Below are 25069 nucleotides of genomic sequence, written 5' to 3'. Positions count from 1 at the left end.
TCAGTCTTGCTTCAGTTTTGATTTTGGGGGGGTAAGGTAATCTCAGATTCTGTGTATTATGTTACAGAAATGTTGGGTGGTTTGTGGTTTGTAGATCCTGATTATTCATCTCCTGTCATTAAGGATCTAAGTACTGACCCCCAAGAAGGAAAGCAGTTAGCCTTGTTACTGGTAAAGCTAAATGGAGACTGTACTTAGTGGTTAATACTTCCCTGCCTCAGTCCAGGTTTAGGGAGTCTTCATGTAGGAAAAGTTATAATCACAGCATCTATTTATTAACCAAACCTGTACAGATATGACCGCAAGCTCCCTCCCATCCTTAGTGAAGAGTAGCAAGTGTACCTCTGGGAACCGTGGGCCTTCAGTAGGCAACAAAGGGCTGGTAACGTGGATTGTATTAACAATTCTTTATTTTTTATCGCTTTGACCTCCGCACCCGTCGCTGTGCACCACTCCGCGGTCCCGGTCCCGGTCCCGGTCCCGAAGCTCCCCCCTCCTCCTCCCGCAGTCTCCGCCCGCGGAGGGGCTTCCTAGTGTGTGGAAACTTTTCCTCCTTCACAGCTCCCTCCCACTGGTGCAGGTGCCGTCCTTATTCTTTTGTCTCTGTTTTTTCTTTTTTTCTTTTGCCCTACCCAGGTACGTGGGGAGTTTCTTGCCTTTTGAGAGGTCTGAGGTCTTCTGCCAGCCTTCAGTAGGTGTTCTGTAGGAGTTGTTCCACGTGTAGATGTATTTGTGGTGTATCCGTGGGGAGGAAGGCGATCTCCGCGTCTTCCTCTTCCGCCATCTTCAAGGTCCCCTCTGTATTAACAATTTTTTAGCAAACTGTCATTACTCATCATTTAAAAACCTCAGCTCAGTGGATGTCAGAGTATCAGTAGTCAAGTTGCTCTTCCCAGAGGGTGACAAGAGATGCAGAATCCTCTTCTTAACAAGCACCTCAGAGAGCAGAAGTGGTGAGGTGTTTCTTCCTTATAGGGTCTAGGTGGGTAATTTGATGGTCCCTCTGCCCACTTGATGCCCCTTGGTTGTCCTTGAATCATCTAGGTAAAATCAGTGACTTCCACCTGACATGTGCAATTTTTAAAAATAAATGTTTTAGACTTGGTTCTTCAGTTAGTTCTTCAGTGAGATCAAATAAGCATAAATATCAATTAGAGCTCATCTATTAACTTTTAACTAGTAATTTGCCTACCATGAAGAGAAAGTCATGATATTAATTGAATGATGATATTAAAAGAACATTTTTTATGTAGACATTATAATGAGAGGATGAGTATATTTGTTTCCAAAGAATGTGTAGGCTAAGAAGTGCCTCTTTTGTGTGTGTGTGGCTGAAAGCTTTTCTTGGCTTCAGATGAATGGTTTCTGATCTAACAGATTTTTTTTTTTTGGTAAACATAAAAAATAGCATGGTAATCTTTTGTTGTTCCATTTATTTGTTAATGATTGTATTTCATAATTATAATTTTCTAAATAATTTGCAATTATAAATTAGCCTAGTATTAAAATATAGGCCTTCAAAATACTTCCTCTGGTTCTCTTTCATCCTTGTGCCAACTTCGTCAATTCACGTTCTCCCAGTGATCAGTCGTTTATTTTTAGTGGTTAAATGGTTGGTATTTACCAAATGGTTAACTGTGTATTTTTTCACTATTTAGGAAATTAAATTTTTGTACATCTTACCCAGGCAGCACATTTCATCTGGCTGAAAAAAATCTTTAGTCATTATGTTTGTGAATGTCAGTTCACAGAGGAAGAACGCTATATTCTGAAAATCAGTGACAAATGTTTATTGTAGTTACAAAATGATAATTTAAAAAATATTGTTTCTGAATGAGTATGGTAATTGAAGTTATCTCCAATAAATGATCTTTTTTTTTTTTGAAGGACTTTAAGTGGAATATACCCTAATTTATCACTCTAGTCCAAGGCCTGAAACTTGGTTTAAAAAGAGAGTATAATCTTTGTAAATTGCATGAACTAATTGCCACATAGATTTAGACCAGGACAGATTGACCGTTTTAAAGATAGTGAGTGGGCTTCCCTGGTGGCGCAGTGGTTGAGAATCTGCCTGCCAATGCAGGGGACACGGGTTCGAGCCCTGGTTTGGGATGATCCCACATGGCGCGGAGCAACTAGGCCCGTGAGCCACAACTACTGAGCCTGCGCGTCCGGAGCCTGTGCTCCGCAACAAGAGAGGCCGCGGTAGTGACAGGCCTGCGCACCGCGATGAAGAGTGGCCCCCGCTTGCCACAACTAGAGAAAGCCCTCGCACAGAAATGAAGACCCAACACAGCAAAAATTAATTAATTAATAAATTCCTACCCCAAACATCTAAAAATAAAAATAAAAAAAAAAGATAGTGAGACTTTTGTGTTCAATTAGGTCATTTTTAATTTTCCAAGTCCAGATAAAGATTTATATTTAGCTTTCTTATTAAATCCTAAGAATTGCTGGAATTCAGTTGAATCATTGGTTGGAAGGCACCTGAGAGTGTCAGGTACAGTGGTTTGCAGTTGAGAGTCGTCCCTCCAAAGTTGGGACACAGAGTTGCAGAGGGTGGCAGAGGGCTTTTATAGCAGTTGCTTAACCTTTCTACCAAATCCCTTGCACTTGTATGTGCGTTGTGCCGTGCTAAATCTACCCTATCAGCCACATTTTTATTAGTTTATAATCTTTTTCACGGTAATGTTTCTCCTAGTCCCCCGTCTACTTTTTTCCCAAGAAAGGAAAAATGCTTGTTATCTCCACTCCCGGTAGGAATTATCTGTATGATGGCTATGTACTTGTCTTTCGTTTTAAAATATTGCAGTGGAGGCAGAGTGAATGATGACATGGGAGAAGTCCCCTGAGTATATAGAATCCTAATGGAAAAGTCCTAGGGGAGTCACAGGTGGAATAGATAGGACTAGGAGAAAGCCAACGTGCAGGGCCATGGTTCCTAATCTGTTTTATTGGTTAAAAGAGGAGAAATAAATGATGGCTTTATCGTTTACCACTTCTTTAAAGAAAGACTACAACTGATATATAATTCTTTTTTGCTTTTAGCAGAACTGAACTAAAAGTTCTTAGGAAAATAATTGCCCATATCTCACTAATCTGTAATAGAGAATATTGTTATATTCCAGTATTTTTTATCTTAATCTCTTTTGAGTCATGAAAGATGCTGAATGAGTATAGGAGATAAGACTGACCTTTTATTTGGACAGGGTGATACTGTCATATATTAAATACAAGGGAAACATCACTTTTTTTTTTAAACTTCAGTGAGTTTAGTATTTCAAGTAAAAAGTTACTACTAAAACCTAAATTAAATGCTTTTCCCTTAATCCTTTAGTCAGAAGACAGAGGTAACCACAGCTCTTCATGACATGGTAGACCAACTGGAACACATTCTCAGGTGAGAAAAATGACGATCTTTTGGTTCTATGCTGATTAAGGAGGTCTGTCCGAGAAATGTTACCTTAAATATGCCTAGTGATCATTTCCAGTTTCACCTAATATTTGGTTGACTCTCTTAGGAGTGAATTTTCTTAATAATGAATATAATACTAGCTTATTTTAGCAGAATGCTACAGTAATGAGAACATGGACTTTGAAGACTAGTAGAACTGTGTTCACATCTAGGTGTTGTAACTTACAAGCTGAGTGATCTTTGAGCCTAGGGTTTTCTTAGCTCTCATATCTACCTCATGAGATGTGAAATTGAAACTAGATAAAGCATTTAAAGTACCTCACACATAGTAGGTAAATAAGAACTATTAGTTCCTTCAGCAGTTATTACGTCCATCAGCAAACAATGTTTATTATAACCCCTGACTTTCCTTTTTGGGGTATACTACATTTGATTGACTCTCTGGGTTATAGTATATTAGTGACTCTAGCAATATTCTTTTCTGTGAAAATGAAGCATTAAACTGTCTCTTTTGGAGACTGAAAATTTCTAATTTGCTATTCAGGAAGTTTAATATTGTTTACTAGTGTTCATTTTTATATGTATATATAATGTGCTTGTGTGTAATTTTTAAATATTTGCATTAAAAATGAAATTTTAGGACTAGTAAACTTTGTTCTTCCAATATATAATTATAGAAATTATAGGTAATAACATCACTTGATAGTGGTAATATGTAAAGTATAAGAATTTGGGAATCTACTAATTCGATGTCCCTCTCTTCTCCCCAGCCTCCCTGAAAAATTGAGCATAGTTTGAACAAAGCTTAATGGGTTAAGTCAGTATAGATTCATTCCTCACAAATCTGCATGGTTTCCTTTTTCTCCCTAATGAACCTGAAAAGAGCTTTCTCAAGGAAATACAATATAATAAACATACTGCATTTCATTAAAAAATATTTCATAATATACATCATTTATTTCACCATACGTTCCTGGGTGTAACCATGGGTTGTCTTGATAGTCAAATTATGCTCTCAATACCTCAAGGGAACACTAACACCCTTTAGGTTTCTGGATGATACCCAGGTCTTTCACTGTTCACCTTAATTGACTAACCTTTTAAAAGGAGAACTTTTTTTTTTGCGGTTCCACCTCATGGCCATTAATAGTTGATAAATGTTTTAGTGTATATCATGTCAGGTGACGTGACCCATGGAACTTATCTTTATGAAGAGTTACTGAATTTTGTCCAACCTCTCTTTAAGCCCAGTAGTGGTTAATTCATAAATGTGAGATTTAGTGAGACAGAAAAGGTGTATATAAAATGCTGATAATTATGGAATAGGGTATCTCAAGAAGATCCATATGAGAACAGAAATCTTATTTGTTTGTTTATAGAATGGATTCTTGAGGGAGATTGAGCCTTATGGGGTTTCTGTGGTTTTCCAACCCTAAAATTCTTTGCTTATTGCTTTTCTAGCAGGCTTGCCTGTAACAGAATACTCACTAAGGTTGTTAAGAGTTAAAGCTGGGTATTGCAGTTACAGATTTGGCTTATTTTGCTGACTTGATGCTTTTACAGTACAGGAAAATTGTAGAAAAAAGATTTTGAGATAAGGATATGCCAGGCTTTTAAAAAAATGGTAACTTATCCCAAGTATATTGTAATAAAAGTCAGTAGGGGAAATAAGATTTGATATATAATTATTAGCTTTTTTTTGCCGAGAGTTAATGTAATGTGTAAAATTTGGTCATTCTTTATGCTACTTTTTTTTAAAATACTTTTAACACCTAAGTGCTACTTATGTGTTTAAGATTCTTAGAGCTTTTTTGTTTGGTAGCAAGACTTATTTAAAAATTTTTCTTTTCACTTACAGTGTGTCAGAGATTTTGGAGAAACATGGACTTGAGAAACCAATTTCATATGTTAAGAATACTCAGTCTAGCTCAGAAGAGGCACACAAGCTGATGGTTAGATTGACCAGGCACACCGGTCGTAAGTGAGTAATAAAATTAATTGATAATTGTATGTGATTAAGAAAAAGTACTACTTTTTTTCTTTTTCTGACTTCATTGGGTTATAATTGACCAACAACAAATTGCACATATTTAAAGTATAGAATATGATAAGTTTTGATATATGTATATACCCAGGAAGCCATCACCTCGTCAAAATAATGAATGTATCCATCACCCCTAAAAGCTTCCTCTCGCTCATTTATAATCCCCTCCCTCCTTCTGCTTCTCCTCATTACACCCCCATCCCCTCCCCAGGCTATCACTGATCTATTTTCTGTCTCCACATCGTACTTTGCATTTCCTAGAATTTTATGTAAATGGAGTCATAACAGTATGCACTTTGTTTGTTTTTTGTTTGGCTTCTTTCACTTAGCATAATTATTTTGTGATTCATCCATGTTGTATCATGGATCAGTAGTTTATTCCATTTTATTTGTTGACTAGTATTCCATTGATGGATTTATTGCACTTTGTTTATCTATTCACTTGTTGATGGACATTTGGTTTATTTTGAGTCTTGGCTTTTACAAATATAGCTGCTATGAATATTCATGTACAAGCCTTTGTATGGACATGTGCTTTCACTGCTTTTGGATAAATCCATGAGAGTGGAATGGCAGGATCATATGGTAGGTGGATGGTTAACTTTTAGAAAAACTGCCTAACTGTCTTCCAAAGCATTTGTACCATTTTATTTTTTAATCAGTCTTTTAGGAGCATTCCAGTTGCTCTACATGCTTGTCAGTACTCGCTGTGGTCAGTCTTTTAAAGTTTAGTGATTTTAATAGGTATGTTGTGGTATCTAATTTTGGTTTTAATTGCTTTCTCCAGTGAGTAATAACGTTGAGCATCTTTTTAAGTGATTATCTGACATCAGTGTATCTTCTTAGATCATTTTAAAAATTGGGTTCTTTACCGATTTTGAGAGTTTTCTTATACATTCAGGATACAAGTCCTTGTTAGATATATGCTTTGCAAAGATTTTCTCCTATCTATGCCTTATCTTTTCATTCTCATACCTGTGTCTTTTGAAGGGCATACTTTATAAATTTTGATGAGATCCAGCTTATCAATTTGTTCTTTGTTGATTGTGCTTTTGATGTCATGTTAAGAAACTTTTGGCACAAAGATTTCCTCCTGCCACTTTCAGTAACATTTTTAGTTTCACATTTTACAATCAGTTTCATGGCCCATTTTGAAAGTTCATTTTTGTTTATTGTTCAAGGTATAGATTACTTTTTTTTAATATCTGAATATTGCAGCATCATTTGTTGAAAAGACTGTCCTTTCTGTACTGAATTGAATTTGCATCTTTGTTGAATATCAGTTTTCCATATTACGGGGGCCTATTTTGGGGTTCTTTATTTTGATCCATTGATCTGTTTGTCTATCATTCCTCTAATAACCATCCTGTATTAATTATTATGGATTTATAGTAATTCTTAAAATTATTGTAGATTTACAGGAAGCCTTAAAATTCTCTCTTTATCTCTGTCTCTTTCAACAGTTTACTCTAGTTATTGATTTATGTGCCTTACGTTCCCTTCAAAATCATAAGCTTATCTAAGGCAAGTGCTACAGTCACCAAACATCTAATTTGGAACCTTACATATCATTGGCCCTCTCTCAGTAATTACTAAATGAATAATTTAGGAGGTGTTGACAATTTAAGTCTTAAACTTTCTTTACAGCTATAAACGATGGGTCAGTATTTCCCATAATGTTGGCTCTAGTCAAGAACCTACTCTTCAGTAAGAAAGCCTCCCTGTTGCTGCTAGATTACCTGCTGTCCTTCCACTGAATCCCTCAAACACTTCTAAAGTCCTTGCAGTTAATTTCTACTTATGGCATTCTACTTACTGTGAATATGTAAGAGAGTACGGCCTCTTTTTTCAAGGTAGTCAACTTGAAATGAATCTTAATTATTTCATATATGCTACTATGGCTTGGCCTTTAGCACCTATCGAATTTTCTTATGCATATTCTACATGGTGGCAGATTTCACTGACTCACAAATCAGGTTTTACTATCTTGAGTGCAATACTATTTCTCGCTGGAAAATCCAAAGCTGTAATTAATACATCATGTTTGTATTCAGGTATTTCCCTATCAATTTGCACACCTCTTGTATAGTGCCTCCAGGTTCTTCTCTTGGTTCTTATTTACTGCATGTATTCTAAAAAGACCTTTGGAAATAATGTCTTATAATTTGTTTTAATTAGAACCTGTACTTAAGGCTAGCCATGTGTGAGAAAACATTAATACCATCTGTCCCAGTGTTGCTGGCTTCTAGAAGAACAGCTGGGCTGCGAGAGCTTGAATTCAGCTAGACAGTGCCCAGGTCTGATTTTATGAATCTGGTGCAAGATGGACACTCACTTTTTCAAACATTTTGCTACTTTTCTGCCTGTGAGCCAAATTTGAAAGAGTCTTTTAATTCTTTGAAGCCCACCCAAAGAGTTCACATACCAAGGTCTAACTAATGGAAACACTTCAGAGATTATCCTTGAAGACTTGCAAATATATCAGTTTGTTTTGTGTATTTAAATGCTGGGAAAAAAATGTATTCTCTTAAGCTTTAATACATATCAGAGAGAAATAATTGTTCATTTTGTGTAACAAATAGAAAATGCTATAAGCAAATGAAGCGTATGGTTATTAAAAATTTTAGGTGAAAAAAATTCCTGAAGACTAGAATTTTTGTAGGAAAGATCCCAAATGCATAATTTTTCCGTAGCAATACTATTAAACACAGTCTATTTACCCTGTTTTTAATGCATAAGAAAGAAAATGACGCGTGGAAAAGGAACATCCAGTTGGTATTTGACAAACAGAAAACAGAACCAAACCTACCCTTTTCAAACAATGAGATTCATGATTATGTAGAACTTCAAGACTAGAAAATAAACATAAATGATGATTCCAAACTCACATATATTCAACAAAGATGAACTTTTGAGAGAGGTAGAGAGAATTACAACACATTCTCCCTCCTACTAGACAATATTAGTGGTTGTGTATGTGACTACAGAAGAACAAACAGATGTGTTTGTGACTTCCAGATTTATTCATTCACACTTGTTGAATGCTACTTTGTACCAGAAAAATATGGGAAGTGTCTTTTCATACATTCTAGTTTAAGTTAATTATCATAATATACAAAAAAGGAAACTGAAGCTCAAAGAAATTAAGAAATTTATTCAAATCCATACAGGTAACTGAGCTTGTTTTTATACTCAGGAAAAATTTTGTTTCATTATCTGTGTTTTTTCAAAATTAATCTCATCCCTTCCTTATCATTTTTTGAGATTCTCTTTAAGTGAGAAAGCTGAAATTCAGGAATGTTAAATATAGTCACGCAGCTAATATATGACTCTCTGTGACATTGTTAACAACACTGTTTCCCCTGTTGCAGGAGAATCTGAACCACTGATTCTTTAACTCTGTAAGTCTGGATACTAACATGAAATAGTATTTGATCAACTAGATAGTGTAGGCCTCACTACTTAATCTCTGATTGGTAAATTGCTCCTAGAGGAACTGTGTAAATGAACTAGAAAACCTGGTAGGGGCTTGAAGCTTTGGCTTTCCCATGTGTGGTCACTGGCTTATCCTTGACGGGACCCTGAAAACTATGCCAATGGAATTGTTACAAAAGGTATGAGCTCGGTGCTTTGTGACCACCTAGAGGGGTGGGATAGGGAGGGTGGAAGGAGGGAGACACAAGAGGGAAGAGATATGGGGATATACGTATATGTATAGCTGATTCACTTTGTTATACAGCAGAAACTAACACACCATTGTAAAGCAGTCATACTCCAATAACGACGTTTAAAAAAAAAAAAAAAAGGTACTGACTTTTGTGGGGAATGAAGCTTCTTCCTAAGCCAGATAGGAGCTGCAGCTACCGTACAGGGCTTGTCGTACCTGGGCTGGCAACTGGGCTGTCGCCTGGATGGGAGAGAACCCCCGCAGTGCTCTATCCCAGGCTCTGTGGACTGCCTCAAGGAGTCCCACTGAGAGGAACCACTGGGGCTGCCGGGCTGACCAGCTGTGCTTCCCGCCTCCAGACTCCTGCCAGATGTGGCCCCTGCTGCCTTCTGGGTCTGCATGTGTGGTTGAAGTTAAGAACATACCCTGCTGGCGACCGCAGAGATGAAGATGGAATTTGAAACTCATTCTCCTGTCTCCAAGTGCTTTTTCTGCTATATCACAGCTGCTTTATCTTACTTTTCCGTGTGCTTTATTTTACCTTAGAAACTCATAGCTGTTTACCTTTGCCATTATCAGTTTTGTGTCTAGGCAGCCTACGGCAGAGGCAGCTCTGGCAACATCTCTGGCATTGGTGCGTCGCTGCCCAACTTTTCCCTCTATCTTTTTTTTTTTTTTTGCAGTACGCGGTTTCTCACTGTTGTGGCCTCTCCCGTTGCGGAGCACAGGCTCCGGACGCGCAGGCTCAGCGGCCATGGCTCACGGGCCCAGCCGCTCCGCGGCATGTGGGATCTTCCCGGACCCGTGTCCCCTGCATCGGCAGGCGAACTCTCAACCACTGCACCACCAGGGAAGCCCTTCCCTCTATCTTTAATCAAAGTTTTTTTCCCTGGAAATTCAAATGAGATCTATTTCTCTTGATCATGTGGGAGCTGTGTGGCATATAGAATAGTGGTACCAATTTTTTTTACTTTTGACCAATTGAAGAGAGCAATTTCATGAATTATTTTCTTTTTTACCCCCAGGCAGCCTCCTGTCAGTGAGTCTCATTGGAGAATGTTGCTGCAAGACATGTTAACTATGCAGCAGAATGTTTACACCTGTCTAGACTCTGATGCTTGCTATGAGGTAACTCTGCATATGTAAATATTTCTTTTTAATTTTGTAATTTTGGTTGTTACATTTTGTTGATTGGACACAAGATGATGACCATAAGCTTCACTGTAAGTAATAGGATTGAATTATTGAATCATATTCAATAGCTCATAACTGAGTGGTGCTTTAGAGTTTGAGCACTTGCATACATAACTTCATCTTTGTTCATTGCAACACCATTTATTTAGTGGGTTAATTCTCAGCTGGAAAACTCCGAATCGTACTTGGATCCTCTCTCTTCCATAGTTTTTGTGGTCACTAAAATTTGCTTCATGTGCCTGAGAAAAGTCTGTCAAATCTGTCCTCTCTTCATCTCTGCTAAATGGTTGTAATCCTCCAAACTTGTTTCCCTATTTCCATATCTCTTCCTCATTTACACGGAAGAGAGTATTCTTCTAAAACAGACCTTTTCATGACACTCCCCTTCTTAAAATGCGCTGCTATATGAAATAGATAAAATACCGTATCTACAGTTAGAAAATAACCGTATTCCTTAGCCTGGCATAGAAAGCCACGGCAGATTCCAGCCACCCTGTCCATTCTCGCCTCTGACTGACACTCCCCACCTTGTGTCCTGTGCTCCAGCAGTGCCAAATCTGTTATGAATTCGTCCACTCACGATGCTGTTTCCTGTTTCTGTGACTTTGTACGCATTATTCCCTTTGCCTGGAGTATATTCCTCTTTTTTAAATTTGAAAATTGCTGATAACTTTTAGGATTCAGCTCACTAATCATGCCCTCTAGGATGCCTTCCTTTGTCCTTTGATATAACTTATCTCTATTACAGCCTTTCTTTCGGATGCGGTGACTTGTTTGTTTCTGTCTGTGTTTCTTCCCTTTGGTCATTAGCTCCTAGGTAGGCATTATCATATCATGTTCATCCTCAGCTACCCCAGGGCATATTATAGTGTCTGGAACATAAAGGATACTTAAGGATGGTGAGTTGACTAGGAGTGTAATTTAGGAGAATTTCATCCTTATTTTGGAAGGTGTGTGTATTACCACCAAATTACTCATGCTTTGTATGGAAAAAGTGATCCAGCTAACCCAACTTTAATGAGATACAGTTTAAAAGAGGGTTCCCATTTGAATTTGCCTATCAAACAAACCAGATCAAAATCGTGTAGAATATTTCTTGTGTTGCTCTGCTCTCACATCACGAAGCATAACCCGTTGATAAGATGAGAGTTATAAAAGAGGTCTCTGTTTTGTGAAATTGGTTGGTATTTTAATTTAAGGTAGTTTTAACAGAAGAGCGCTAATATAGACTGTTGAGAAATGAATGGTTTTATATTTGAACTTCAGGTTTTTATGTGCTTGATGAGTGTAAACTTTATATTGGTGATTACACTCTCAGACCACGTACAGCTGCCAGAAACTTCACCTTTGTATCTAAAGCAAAACTTGAAATTCCGTTTCAGGAGAAAATAATCTATATGCACATGGGGTCCAAACTCTTACTGTCATTACTAACAGTGCTTGAAGTAGTGTTTTTAAAGTGGGGGTAGCGTTATTTCCTGGTATTTTCTGACTCTGATTGAAAAATTAGCATTAAGTATATTACACTTGAACTCGCTCCTGTGTAGTCTGTCATAACAACTTGATGTAGTAAATTGTCCTAGTTATATTTTAACCTTTGCATTAGGCTTTGATATTTTAATGACTTCGCGCCGTTAGTCTTCCTCCTTTGAGAAAACATTTGAAAGCATATTATAACTGTCCTGAACCGATTCTAGAAGATAATACAGATTTGGCAAACTTACATTTTAAAATATTTTAGTGATGTTTAAATTATGCTATATTGTCTTACTGACCTGTGGCCACTGTGTTAGGTTTTGCTGTCATTGGAAAATAATTTTAAATCTCATTGGCATAATTTTGATAAGGTGCAAGATTTCTATACAGCCTGTAGAGCAGAAATCTATATTGTTCATTTCAGCAAAACCTTTAAAATATTAGAGTGAGTGAATTTTATTTTTCAGTATTGGGCATTGACTATGGCTTACCTGAATAAACCAAAGGAATAGAGAAATTGTTACATCTAAGTCATTATGGTCACATGGAGCAAGCCATTTTCACCTGTCATATAAGCGATTAGGGTTACTCACTGATAATTCGCTTTCTGTCACAATATGGATTTTATAGCAGATCTCTCGTAGGTATTAGTAATTTTATCCGTATCAGTCATTTTAGGAAACACCTGTCTAAAAATGTCTTCTCCAGAAGCCTAGAAACAAGTGAAAATAAGGGGGTCCTATGAAAATTGGGTAGCCTTCCTAATTATAAAGAAACTCTTGCTTCTCCATGAAATCTACTTTTTATCTCTTGCTTCTTTTTCTGTGTTATCCTCATCCAACAGTGGCATGATAGGAAAGAACATTCCTGTGGAATTTCTTGTGCTATTTATATATTCATGCTATTAGTGTGGGTTTAAAGGGAGCTCTTTAATAGGACTTTTTTGGAGTAAGTAGATAACCTCAATTATGGAATAAATTTTATGTTAATTGATGCTATTAGTTGCCTTGTAAAATACAATGACATTTGCATAACTGCCTTCCATCAGAGGCTTTTGTTTTATTTAAATAGTTTTTAAATTGCAGATTAGAAAAAAAACGTTATGTGGTGTATTGTAATTCTAGTGACTAGGTGTAAGTAGAACGTTTGTAGCTTGGGTGTTTAGTTTATGAGACTGACTTCAGATGCTTTAAACAGTCATTAATCATGTGTATCATATTCAAAGATTTTCTTTTAAAAAATTGAAATGTTATAAATACTTTAAGCAGAGTGTGGGACAGTGTGTCTAATGGATCCTGTTTTTAATAAGTATGAACTTTGGATATTTTACTCAAGTATTTGTTGTAACACATTAATATTATGCTTACCATTGGTTTGTTCAGTTAAGTTATTTCTTCTTCTTCCTAAAGGGGGATTTTTTGTTGAGGTGACACTCACATAGCATAATACTAACCATTTTAAAGTTCATTGTCATCTAGTACATTCATAAATGTTGTGCAACCTCTACCTGTAGGATGGATGTATTTATTTCACTTGGATATCAGAGCCTCCATTGTGTCAAGAACTGAGTCCTCCCTCTTTAAGCACTAACTCCAGTTTCTTCTTTTCCCCAGATATTTACAGAGAGCCTTCTGTGTTCCAGTCGCCTTGAAAATATCCACCTGGCTGGGCAGATGATGCACTGCAGTGCTTGTTCAATAAATCCACCAGCTAGTGTAGCCCATAAAGGAAAAACCCAGTACAGGGTCAGTTATGAAAAAAGTATTGACTTGGTTTTGGCTGCCAGCAGAGAGTACTTCAATTCTTCTACCAGCCTCACTGACAGCTGCATGGATCTGGCCAGGTAGAGGAGCTCTGTATTCTCCGTAAGAGGGAAGGGGGGGAGTCAGAATATACAAACTTCATTGTTGGTTTTATCCTCTACCTCACAAAATATGTTATCACAAGTACAGATTGACTCTACTCTATGGGGCACCATTATTTATTGGTTGAATATAGAATGAAAACTTAATTACGTCCTAAGTATTCATCAACTCTCTTGTGACCCTTTTTCTCTAGCACACTTTCTCACAGTCATTCTAGATGATTATCTATAGGGTTATACTTTTCTTCTGTTGGAAGAGATTCAAGTGGTAGCCAGCAAGTTCAAGTTCTGGAAAATTTCAACACATTAGGTCGTGTCTGTATGCTTTACATGGCTTCCGCTCTGATTAGATGATAAAGCTCAGAAGTCCCTTCCAGGGGGAAATCTCTGGACTCTGAATTCTGTTCCTCTCTTAGCCTGTTGTACAGGAAAGTTTGTGTTCCTCTTTTTCCTATTGATTCTTAGGAGCTTTCTTTTTGCATATGGGACACGTGCCCTTTGCCTCTCTTAATGGTTAAACTGTGTTGCCAAGTTTTAATAATATACAGTTTATCTTTCAAGTGGCTATTTTGAATTTTTAAAAAACTCGGTTGTTATTCTTTTTTGTCTTTTGTGTCACCCTTTGAAAGACCTTTAATTCCCAAGACCATTAAAATAGTTTTTCGTATTGTTTTTTTTACTACTTTGGTGGTTTTATTTTTGCATGGAAATTTTAGGCCCATTTGGAATTTATTTTGATGTAAAGATTGTGGTAGTTGTTTAGAGTTACTTTTCCCCTCAAATAACTGGTAGTTGTTTCAACTCTAGCAAAACATAAAGGTAACTTTTTTCCCCCAGTGACAACTTATCACAGAAAGAATCATGTTTTCTCAAACCATGTTATTGAACTTGACAAAGTTGTTTAAAATAGTTAGTAAACTTTTTCCTTCTCTCCCAAGGGATAGTATTTCTATTTCAGATGATGAAAATATCAAATAGAACAACTGGGAGTTGTGTTTGACCTAAATCTTTTTGACAGATGCTCCTAGAGATCATTTTTGAAACTACACAGTACTTGCAGTATTTGCCTTTCATCCATCCCCTTTTCTCCTGCAAGGACACACCTTCATTTAAAAAAGATGTCATATGTATGTAATGTGGCACCAAACTGATTGAGACCTGTGAGCCCAGATGTATTTAATTGTTTACAGTTCTATTGAAATAGAAAATAGCCCATCCATTCTTATTGATTAAATTACTATTTATTTACTAGGTTTTTTTTTTTAATTGAGGAAGCAGTACATCCACAAGATAAAATATTTAAAAATACACAAAAGATAGATATGGAAGATGTCTTTCTCCTCATTCGAGTTCCTCTAACTTTATCCCTCAGTTATATTTTTAATCAGTTTCCTGTGTATCCTTCCGGAATATCTTATTAAAAGTTACCCCCTTCTTTCTTAAATCACAAATAAGTGTATACTACTTGTACCTATCTTTCTGTGTCTTGTTTTATTCACTTACGATCTATATTGTGGGTTTTTCCATGTGGATGCGTATACGTTTGTTTCATTCCTTTTTGATGGTTGTAGACTGTTTGACTTTTATACAATTTATTTAATTAGTTCCTGATTTAGTGTATTTTATTTTAAAAAGACTGTGGTAGTGAACATCCATAATTATGTCTGGGCATGTGAGAGCCTATCTGTAGTATAATTCCTAGAACTGGGATTCCTGGGTTCAAAGTGCAGTTAGAATTTTGGTAGATGCCACAAATAGGTTGTATACTGTTTATCCTTGAACCAGTAGTAAGTATGTGTTAGCGCTCATCTGATTTAAATCCCCAAAGTTTGAAAGAGCAAGCTAGGCCTATATCTGTCGCTTGGGCTTGTAGGTAGATCCTGGGGCCTAGATATTTTCATGTGATGGTCCATGATTTTAGCATTGTTAGCTCTTCATGGCCTGATCTCTACCTGTCTTTCTAGTCTCATGCTCCACTGTTCCTCTCCATGCACCTTTCAGAAAATAGGTTTATTGTTAACTACAATATTTATTAAGTATACTTTCTCTGAATTAAAAAAAATTGGCTTAAAATACTCCATAGGTATCACAAATTCGTAGATTATCAAGTCACTTTCATCTATATTTATCTCAGTAGTACATCACCAACTGATTGTTTCTGATCAGAAAAATGTCTCTTGAGCAGTTTCTTAGGTTATTCCTTTTCCTTTGAGAGACAAAATTGTGATCGAATCAAGACATTTCTGTTTTCCTTAAAAGAATAACTGGAAATTAACTGTATTCCTTCTGTTTTTTTTAAATCTTTTTTACATGATCATTATCTTTTGAGTCAACAGTGCACAGAACACTACACCCAGAGCTAACGTATCTTGCTGTATACCGTGATACCTTACGTACCATCAGCATAACCCTGCACAAATTGCTTCACGTCTGAGCTTCAGTTTTGGCTTCCTTAAAAAGCAGATGGTGATATTTGCCTGTCTCACAGCCTTGCTGTGAGGATTAAGTAAGATATCAGAAAGTCTCTAGCAGAATACCTGGAAGGAAGTTGGTTTTTGATAAATGTGTTGGATCTCTATGTTGTTGATCATAGAAAGGCAACTTAGCTGAACATATGTTACTTTTCCTTTTGAAAAATGAATTTCTCCTAGGTGCTGCTTACAGCTGATAACAGATAGACCCGCTGCCATTCAAGAGGAGCTAGATCTTATCCAAGCCCTGGGGTGCCTCGAAGAATTTGGGGTAAAGATTCTGCCTTTGCAAGGTGAGTTTTCTATTTAGTGTTGCACTGTTGTTAACTCATTTTGCATTAGTTCACTCGTGTTCCTTTTTAGGTTTTTAACTAAAGAGTACTTTTGGTCATTTAGTCCATTAGCAATAGATTCTGCCCTCTGTCCCGTTTTTCAATAACAGTACAGCCATGAGGCTATTGGATAAAAACACAAATAGAAATTGGGGAATATAGATGAGAGTTTCAGGTCTACATCAGTTTTGGATTGCAATTTATTTATTTGTTTCAGTTGCATAGATTTAGAATTAGCTATAAATGATAATAGTTTATTTGTTTTTATGCTTACTGTAGAATATTCTTTAATTAAACAGATTTTTTTTTTTTTTTAAGCAGCAGGAGTGACAGGAAGTTGTTGTTTAGAATTAAGTTACTAGCAATTTGTTAACATTGCTCGAGTTCTTTTACCTAAAGGTAGAAGTCAGGTTAGTACCAACTCAAATAATCCTGCTGTTACACAGTCGCCTGTCCTATCAGGACAGTGGGTGTCTCCCAGTGTCCTGAACCTTACCTGATAAGGAGGAGGTAGATTTTCAATCCCAGACCTCATTGCCCTAAATGAAGTGGGTATGCTTGGTGATTAGTGGTATGCTTGGCTAGTTTCCATGTAATCTCTTATCTTTATTCTTAAAAAAAAAATATGTTTACTATTTATTTTTTATTGAAGTATAGTTGATTTACAGCGTTGTGTTAGTTTCAGGTGTACAGCAAAGTGCTCTTACCTTTGTTCTTAACTCTGGAAACGTTTGGAATTGGGAGTCGGGGAGGCATAACTAAGTTCCTTCCATCTCTCTGGTTTTTGATAAATTTTCATCAGAATTGTGTGTGTGTCTCTCTTTTCCTCTTTTAAACTTCTAGTATCTTCGGTCAGTGATAGCCTGTTAAAGGTTCCTTGGTGTCTTTGTCTTCTGAGGTGCTTTGAGTCAGGTGGATCTCGGGGAATATGAGGCAGGAGAGACATTCTCATGTTTTCATGTGGATTTCCACTGTAGTTTTACTAAAAATTAAAGTTCTGCTTGTCAGACAAATTTATTAGACTTTTAAAAGGTAATATTACTATTACCTTGAATATCTCTGTTTGACAGTAGTTTGTATGTGATGTATAAATAGCCGGCAACATCTGAAACAGCTGTGTTCAAGGTGACTGTTAAATCACTAGGAAATTCTATTCACTTGCACCATTCGTGTAGTTTTTGAGCTCAGAGCTTCTTAAAATTGTGAGGATTAATCACTGTTACCAAAAAGCATTTTCAATTTATTCTCAAATATCTTAAATTGTTAACCGCCTCTCCCGAAACACTTATATTTTTAATTGAGGATTTCAGTCATGAGAGAGTCCAGAGCGCTGTGAAACTTTTGTCTTTCTTATATCTCTTGTTAGGTCAAGTCATTATAGCTTTGACTCTGTGTGTGTGTATGTTTTAGCTAGTTATTTAATTCAAGCAGATCGATAGAATACAAAAAATGGTTTCCCAAATGCTATTAAAGTTTGAAAATTACGTTGCGCTCTGATTTTTCTTCGGTGCTCAGTTAGCAATATTTGCACATCAGCTGATGGGTTTCAGTATCTGCAACCAAACTGTAGGTTCTGAGAAGTTTCCTGACTGAGGAGAGTCTTCAGGAAGACTTTGCTTTCATGTTTTGACAGCTTTTCAGTTTGATATATTAATTTGGAATTTCCTATTAGAATGGCTTCTGGATGTGGAGATGGAATATTCTTTTCGTGTACTGTTTGTTGTATTTATGTCACAAATATAATTTAGGTTTTAGTATTCATCAGTAATATTGGACGAACAAAGTTACTTGATATTTAAAGTTTTATGGTCCAGGTATTTTTTATTGTAGTCAGTGTACAGTAGTTCATTTTGTCACTTTGCTTTGAAGCCTTCTTTGCCTACACTCCACGAGTTGCTGCACCTCTCAGCAGGTGAGGGCTAGTGGTACTAGATAAGTTATGATGCATGAGTTAATAGAAAACGGGATTACGAATATCATACAAAAAATAATGCCTCGTGTAAGAATCGCCTGTGGTGTGTTTGTGTGTGTACATATGTGTGCTTTTCCCCATATCTTGGGTGTTTATGTTGTGTAAATTATTCTTACTATTCAAGTGAACCAATTTAGGATATTTTAGTTATCCCTGTGTTCTTTCTACAATAGAGTAAGTCGGTTTCCCAGACTTACAACATTGTGTTCAGCCCAGCTGGGAGCCCACGTTGCCACTTATTGCTGAGTAACTGGACACGTGTCTTAACCTTTCTTTGTGTTTAACTTTTCTCATGTACAAAATGAGCGTAGTAATGAGTACCTTATAGAATTGCTTATAAAGATTAAGTCTGTATGTTTGTAGTGCCTGGGATATAGTAAGAGCTCTCTAAGTATCAGCTGTCATTTTTATTATCTTCCTGGAGGTCCTCTTAATGATGGCAGAATTAGAGTGGTCTTACCTACTTTCTCCTTCTCCCTCCCTCCCTCCCTCACTGTCCCTTCCTCTCCTTTCCTTACATTCAATAAAGACTAATTTAGGCACTTTTATTCCAGCAACCAAAATAATGAAGGGGTACCTCTTGACTTGGAGGGACTAATATACTGAGAGGCGTGACATGCAGACCTGATTCTGTCTTGTTGGGTTTAAATTCTGATTCAGCCGCCTTGAGGTGTGTGATCTGTGGCAACTTAATGGCTTTGAACTTTACCTTCCTCAGTTGGAGATAATAGTAAAATATTCCCTGGACAGTCCTGAAAGTTATATCTTGAGCACTGAGAATCCTTATACTAGAGAATCCAATACTTAAGCATTTCTGTGAATATGTTAGTAATAATAATAATAATTGAGTGATTTTTAAGTTCTAAGTATACTTTGCATGTAATTATTAATTCTTATAAATACCCTGTGAGGTAGTGACTGTTATTGTTTTCATTTTTCTAGATCAAGGCACAGAGAGGTTAAGTAGCTTACTTGTGGTCACACAGCTAGTTAGAGGTGGAACTAGGTAGTCTGTTTGGCTCAAGAACTTGCATATGTAACAGTAAACAATACTCTACTGATGAGGAGGTGTGAAAGTAAAAGATTCTTTGAGAAGGAAACTCTGACCTTTGCTCTCAATCATCAGCTAAGTGACTGACTTCTACACATTATCTCCTTCCTCACCTATATGGTCCGATTTGTCCTTCTGCAACATCATGCGGAGCTATATATGTTCTGCATCTTTGATGCCCTTCATGAGCGACTGAAGTTGAAATTTTACATCTGTGTTTTGCTGGGCATGTGCTGTCCCTTCCTCCTAAGGTTGTTATGAGACTGTTTGCCGTGTGGGTAACTGGTCAATAAATGGTTCTTATGTCTGAGATGGGAGTGTGTGTGTGTGTGTGTGTGTGTTTGTGTGTCTTGTAGTAGTTTTTAAAAATATTTGTGAGATCCAGAGGAAATTGAGGAATCCTCAATTATTAAAAGATACATATATGCTTATTCTTTTCTTGTTCATTAATTTCAGTTTGAAAAGGAATTTTAGGAGTCAAAAGACCTCTTCCCTTCATGGAAAGATAATAACATCTATGGCTTGAATTAATTTAAATAAGAAATCACATTTTGAAATATAATTTAGCATGTCCTATGGTAAACAGTAAAAGAGAACTGGTATAGTGATGGTCCAGAGGCTTAAAAGATAGGTAAATAAAATAAAAAGGCATTTTTAACATGGCAGTTACATTCTGTTAGAATCCTACTCTCCAAATGTATTTAATGTGCTTGAAGCCTTAGCAATATACCATGCTTAGGGCAACAAGCAGAAAACCAAACTTGAGCATTCCAGTGAAAGGAAGTATAGAGAAAATGATGATCCATTGCCATGTGTAGTCTCAGTTTTCCACCTTAATTTTATTGAGCTGGAAAGAGTGGTAACAGTAAGGAAATCAGCTTATTAGAGTTATAAACCTAGAGTTTCTCTAAGAAGAATATAAGAATTCATCAAACAAGACCATTGAAGCATCTGTGAAAACCCGGGCTTTTAGGTACATAGAATGATGATAATATCTGTAAGTGTTGTTTTGAAAATCAGGTTAGAAATATATAGAAATTACCTTTCTCATAGTTACTGAATCTGAAGTGTTGAAGTAATGGTACACATTTTCTTAAAATATGTATATACTAGGAGAAAAACACATAAAACAGCAGATGTTGAGGTAAAAAACCCAGTTTTTTGATTGAGAAAAGTTATGAAAAAGTTTGAAGTATATTGTATCAGTTAGTTTTTGTTAGACTGTCCTATAGTAAAAAAAAAAAAAAAAAACCTCAAAAATTTCAGTGCGATATGGTAAGTTTAAACCTGGCATTGTAGCAGCAGAGGGAAAAGATCAGGAATCCCATGATGATGACTCTTAAGCATTTGCTTAGAAGTGGCGTATGTCACTTCCACCCACATTTCATTGCCTATAGAAGTCACATGGCCAGCCTGAAAGTTAATGAGCTGGGTATTTGTGACATGAAAACAATACAGTCTGCGGAAGCTGTACTCAGATTAGATATTAGCCGTCCTGATTGTGAAGTAACTGAAGTCTACATCTACCTTATATTTTAGAGTAAAGGCCGCCACAGGGTTACTGTACTAGCAGTTGCATGAATAGCTATCTTGAAATAGCCCAATACACTCTAAAGTATTTATGAATAAAAAGACATGATATTTGCATATGGTTCAGGAAAAATAGATGTGTGTAGATACATATGTTTATGTGTATATATGCATGTGTTTGGGGGAAGGGTGGAAGGGCATGCATGATTGCAAGTGTGAATGGAGCAAATGATTAACAATTGGTTGATCTTGGCAAAAACTGTAGAGGAGTTCTTTGTACCATTCTTGCAACCTTTCTGTGAGTATGAAATTTAGTCATGATAAAAACTTACTCCCCACCCCCCGAAAAAAAAAGCCTATTCCAAAGAAAAACTACTACCTTTCTCCTTTATATCCACAATCCCTGGGCCCCCTCCCACCTACCTAGAAGAAGTTTTGGGGGAAAATAGGGTGTATGTTATATAGCCACGGATTTAGGAATGGATAAAGGAATGAAGGTGTGAAGAATATTTAAGGAGCCGGATTGAATTCAGGTCCCATCACTTTCAGTGACCTTAGCCAAAGTACTTAATCTTTCCGCACCTCAGTTTCTTCCCCTGTGGATAATAGTACCTGCCTTGTTAGGTTCTGCCTTGTAGGATTAACACACATAAAGCACCTACAACAGTGCCTGGGACACAGGTCATACTCATTTCATGTCAGCTACTATCACGATAATTGTTATTGTATTTACTGGGTCCTAGCTTCCCAGGTAGTGCCATGTTTCTTAAAAGTTAACACCTCTATCCTGAATAGATACCATTTCTTCCTAGCATATACATAATAGTCTTTAATTCAAGTTTTTTTCCCCCCTTTAAGTGTGCCTAATTACCTCATAGTGCGAATTAGTGTGATCAGACATATTTTATTTTCCTAACATCTAGCTTAAGTGAGAGGATGGGGACTGTTTTTAGAGAAAGGTTAATAAATTGGGTCAGTGAGCGCTTTGAGGACTCCTGCCCTCCAAACTGGTATGACGTGGTGGAGGTAGAAGATGGATATTTGGAACATGGAATGGATTTTAGGGGGTTGAGGTAAGGTGGCGCGACTGGTGTACCAGGAAGTATGCGAAGTTTTCAAAGACAGATACCGCCTTCTTTAAAATTTTCCCTAAGTCCTGACCTGGCACTTGAAAAGGTGACACTTTTTCTTAGCTTCAGAATGCCAGTTCATTTGCTGTGTTTCATAAGTTTGGTGATAAAGAAAAGATCCATGTTCTACATTATTTATTCAGAAGCAACAGTAACTTTACTGTTTTTAAAAAATTGTGTCTTTTACTTAATTGTTATTGATCTGGGGGTTAACACAGTTTTCATTTCGCTTGGTTGACATAACGAAGTGTTATGTCCCTGGTCACAAGTCTAAAGTATGTCTTTCTCTGTAGTGCGACTGTGCTCTGATCGGATCGGCCTCATCAAGGAGTGTATTTGCCAGTCCCCGATGTGCTACAAGCAATCTGCCAAGCTGCTGGGCCTGGCTGAGCTGCTGAGGGTAGCAGGTAAGTTTTGAATGCTGAACTGCAGAGGGATCTGTGTTATTCTCGACATCACCTAGGCAAACATCACCTAGGAATATGTGCTTATAGGTGTCAGAGGAGCTGCTTTGGGGCAAGGATTTGTCTTTTCTAGAAAGGTTGGCATGTTGTAAAACTGTGCACCTATATTGAGCTGCTTGGACCTTCTGTTACTTAAACGAGGGCAGGCTTATTTGGGGTGCCACCAAGTGGTTTCGAGGTCAGAAACAGAAGTCAGGGTTACCATTTATAACCAGAAAACTGAAAAGTAGGACCAGCCGGCCCTACCAGTTCACCTTCAATGTTGAAATTTGGTGTGATATTTTTGGTCCTGAATTTCTTAGAAAAATTTGTGCCTTTACTATTTGGTCAGGTTTTCACATGTGTTATTTCATTTTCTATTAAGTGGTGTTGATGATGTATTCTTCCTATTTTACGAGGGAAATTGAAGATCAGAGAAGTTAAGTATCTTGCTCAACAGGGTTAAATAGCAGGCCATGGCTTTCAAGGAAAGTCTTTCTGACTCTACACTTCACTTTTTGCACTATTCTGCTTACCAATCTTTTAATACTTTTCTTTCATATTTTTGACTTATCCAACATGTATCCGACCTGATGGACATCGTCAAGTGGGTCCTCATCTTCTTAAACAGATTTTAAATGTGCAGCTTAAATTTTTCAAATGGATCCAGCACAATTTTGTGACAGTTACCTTCCCGTTTCAACTAAAAGAATAAACACGAATCCCCTGCTGACTTGAAACACTAGTTATCTGTACTACACGTCCGTCTGTTTGCTAAGTGGTCTTCCTTTGGAACACCATCCATCTCCCAGCCCATGTGATCCCGGGAGACTTGCCAATCAAGATGCTTTGCCACAGTTGTTGGCCACAGTATTCTGTCCACCACCCAGTTCAGGGATGACCGTGTGACTCAAACAGAACCAATCAAAATCTTTCCTGATGCTTGATATATAAACACAGGAAGACAGAGGCTCTTTCCTCCTTTCCAAATGAAAGTCATAAGGATACAACCTTGGGGATGCTGGCCGTCATTTATCTGATCAGTTTTCTGAAAATAAATCCATTTGAAAGAGAGAAAGAAAATACCCTAATGATATAGTACATGCCTCTGGATGTAATCCTGCCTAAAGAGACTTCTAACCCAAGAATTGTTTTACTTAAATTGAGATAAATTCCATTTTTAGCTTAAAAAAAAAGTAAAGGGGATTTTTGTTTATTTTGAGCTTTAAAAAATATATATTTAGTGGACACACTTATTAATGTTTAAAATTTTTTATGTATAGAACTCTTCTTCTTAAGGCCTGTAGTTTTAGTAAATTTTATTGTGTCAGTTGTCCTTTTCTAGCCTATCCAAAAGCATAACACTAGCATCTTCACCTTTGGACTTGTAGCAGCCTCGGAAAGGTGCCGACACCGTGACTGGGGCCAGGCATCCTTCGTGAGGCATCTCCCATGGCTGCGGAGAGATCGGGTGTGGAGTCAGGAGACCGGTCCACTCCTGACCGTCCCGTTCATTTGCTAAATGACTCAAGCTTCAGTTTCTGCATCTGGAAAATAGGAATGACACCCCCCTTGCTTCACCTGCCAGAGTATAAGAGACCCACATGAGTTAATGCATATAAAAGCACTTTGTAAACTTTGAAGCACTCTGATCATCAGGGAGGAATTTCATAAGGATCCAGTTCATAGAAACTAATGAAGCAGTCAGGGATGCCGTCTGCATTTTCCATGTACCTGCCTACTAGGATTAATTTCCATTTTTGTCTTTGTGATGTTGACATAGAAACGGGAAGATCAGTGATCTTGGCCAACCTGCATTTATAATGGTATGAACATTCTTCTTCAGTCCCGCAGAGCCCATTTATGTGGACCACATGGTGTTCAGACCTCTTTTCTTCATTGCAGCTATTTTAGTTCTCGTATTTGGAACCATCTCAACTTGGCCACCTCTCTTTCACAAACTTTAATGTGGAATCTGTATTATAACTTCAGTGCAGTATCATTAAAAAATAAGACTAGTATCTACATTTCATTCAACGTAGTGTTTTTATTGTGAGCCCCCTGAGTGCACATAATAGCTAATACGTACCTGTGACTGCTGTGTGCCAGTCCCCTTCTGTGCCCTTTTAACGTACTACCTCTTTTGCTGTGCACAACAGCCTCTTATTAGCCACATTTTACAGATGGGGAAATAGAGGCCTCAGAGAGCTAAAGTAATATCACTTGGTCAGTACTTTGGATACAGGGTTCTGTTACACACCTGCTACCCTCTGGGGATTTAGAATCGTAGAGGTCTACGGAAGCAGTGAATTATGCCGCATCGTGGGGTGTGATGGTAGCACGTGGCTTCTGTAAACAAATGTTATAGAACTTGAAGAAAGGCAATTCTAATATTTTGCTGGGGCTGGAGTGGTATAATAAAGGGATCACAGGCAGGTGACATGTATCGAAGCTTATAGAATGTTATGGTTATTTATTGC

At 37.2% G+C, this 25069-nt stretch overlaps 1 protein-coding gene across 2 annotated transcripts in view; it reads left to right on the top strand.

Annotated features, from left to right (window-relative positions):
* The window catches only part of NBAS (NBAS subunit of NRZ tethering complex), a 332635-nt gene that overhangs the window by 147473 nt on the left and 160093 nt on the right, over window positions 1-25069 (top strand). For both annotated transcript variants that reach the window (XM_024747243.1, XM_024747242.1), the window contains 6 exons: window positions 3338-3400; window positions 5274-5396; window positions 10152-10254; window positions 13410-13639; window positions 16312-16424; window positions 22440-22553. In XM_024747243.1, the coding sequence (XP_024603011.1) occupies window positions 3338-3400; window positions 5274-5396; window positions 10152-10254; window positions 13410-13639; window positions 16312-16424; window positions 22440-22553 (746 nt within the window). The remainder of the gene's footprint in view (window positions 1-3337; window positions 3401-5273; window positions 5397-10151; window positions 10255-13409; window positions 13640-16311; window positions 16425-22439; window positions 22554-25069) is intronic.

This window comes from Neophocaena asiaeorientalis, unplaced genomic scaffold (genome assembly GCF_003031525.2).
Source record: "Neophocaena asiaeorientalis asiaeorientalis breed wild unplaced genomic scaffold, Neophocaena_asiaeorientalis_V1.1 scaffold398, whole genome shotgun sequence".
NCBI classification, from domain to species: Eukaryota; Metazoa; Chordata; class Mammalia; order Artiodactyla; family Phocoenidae; genus Neophocaena; species Neophocaena asiaeorientalis.
The sequence above is the reverse complement of the archived record's forward strand: the minus strand, read 5'-3'. Positions and strand labels throughout refer to the sequence as shown.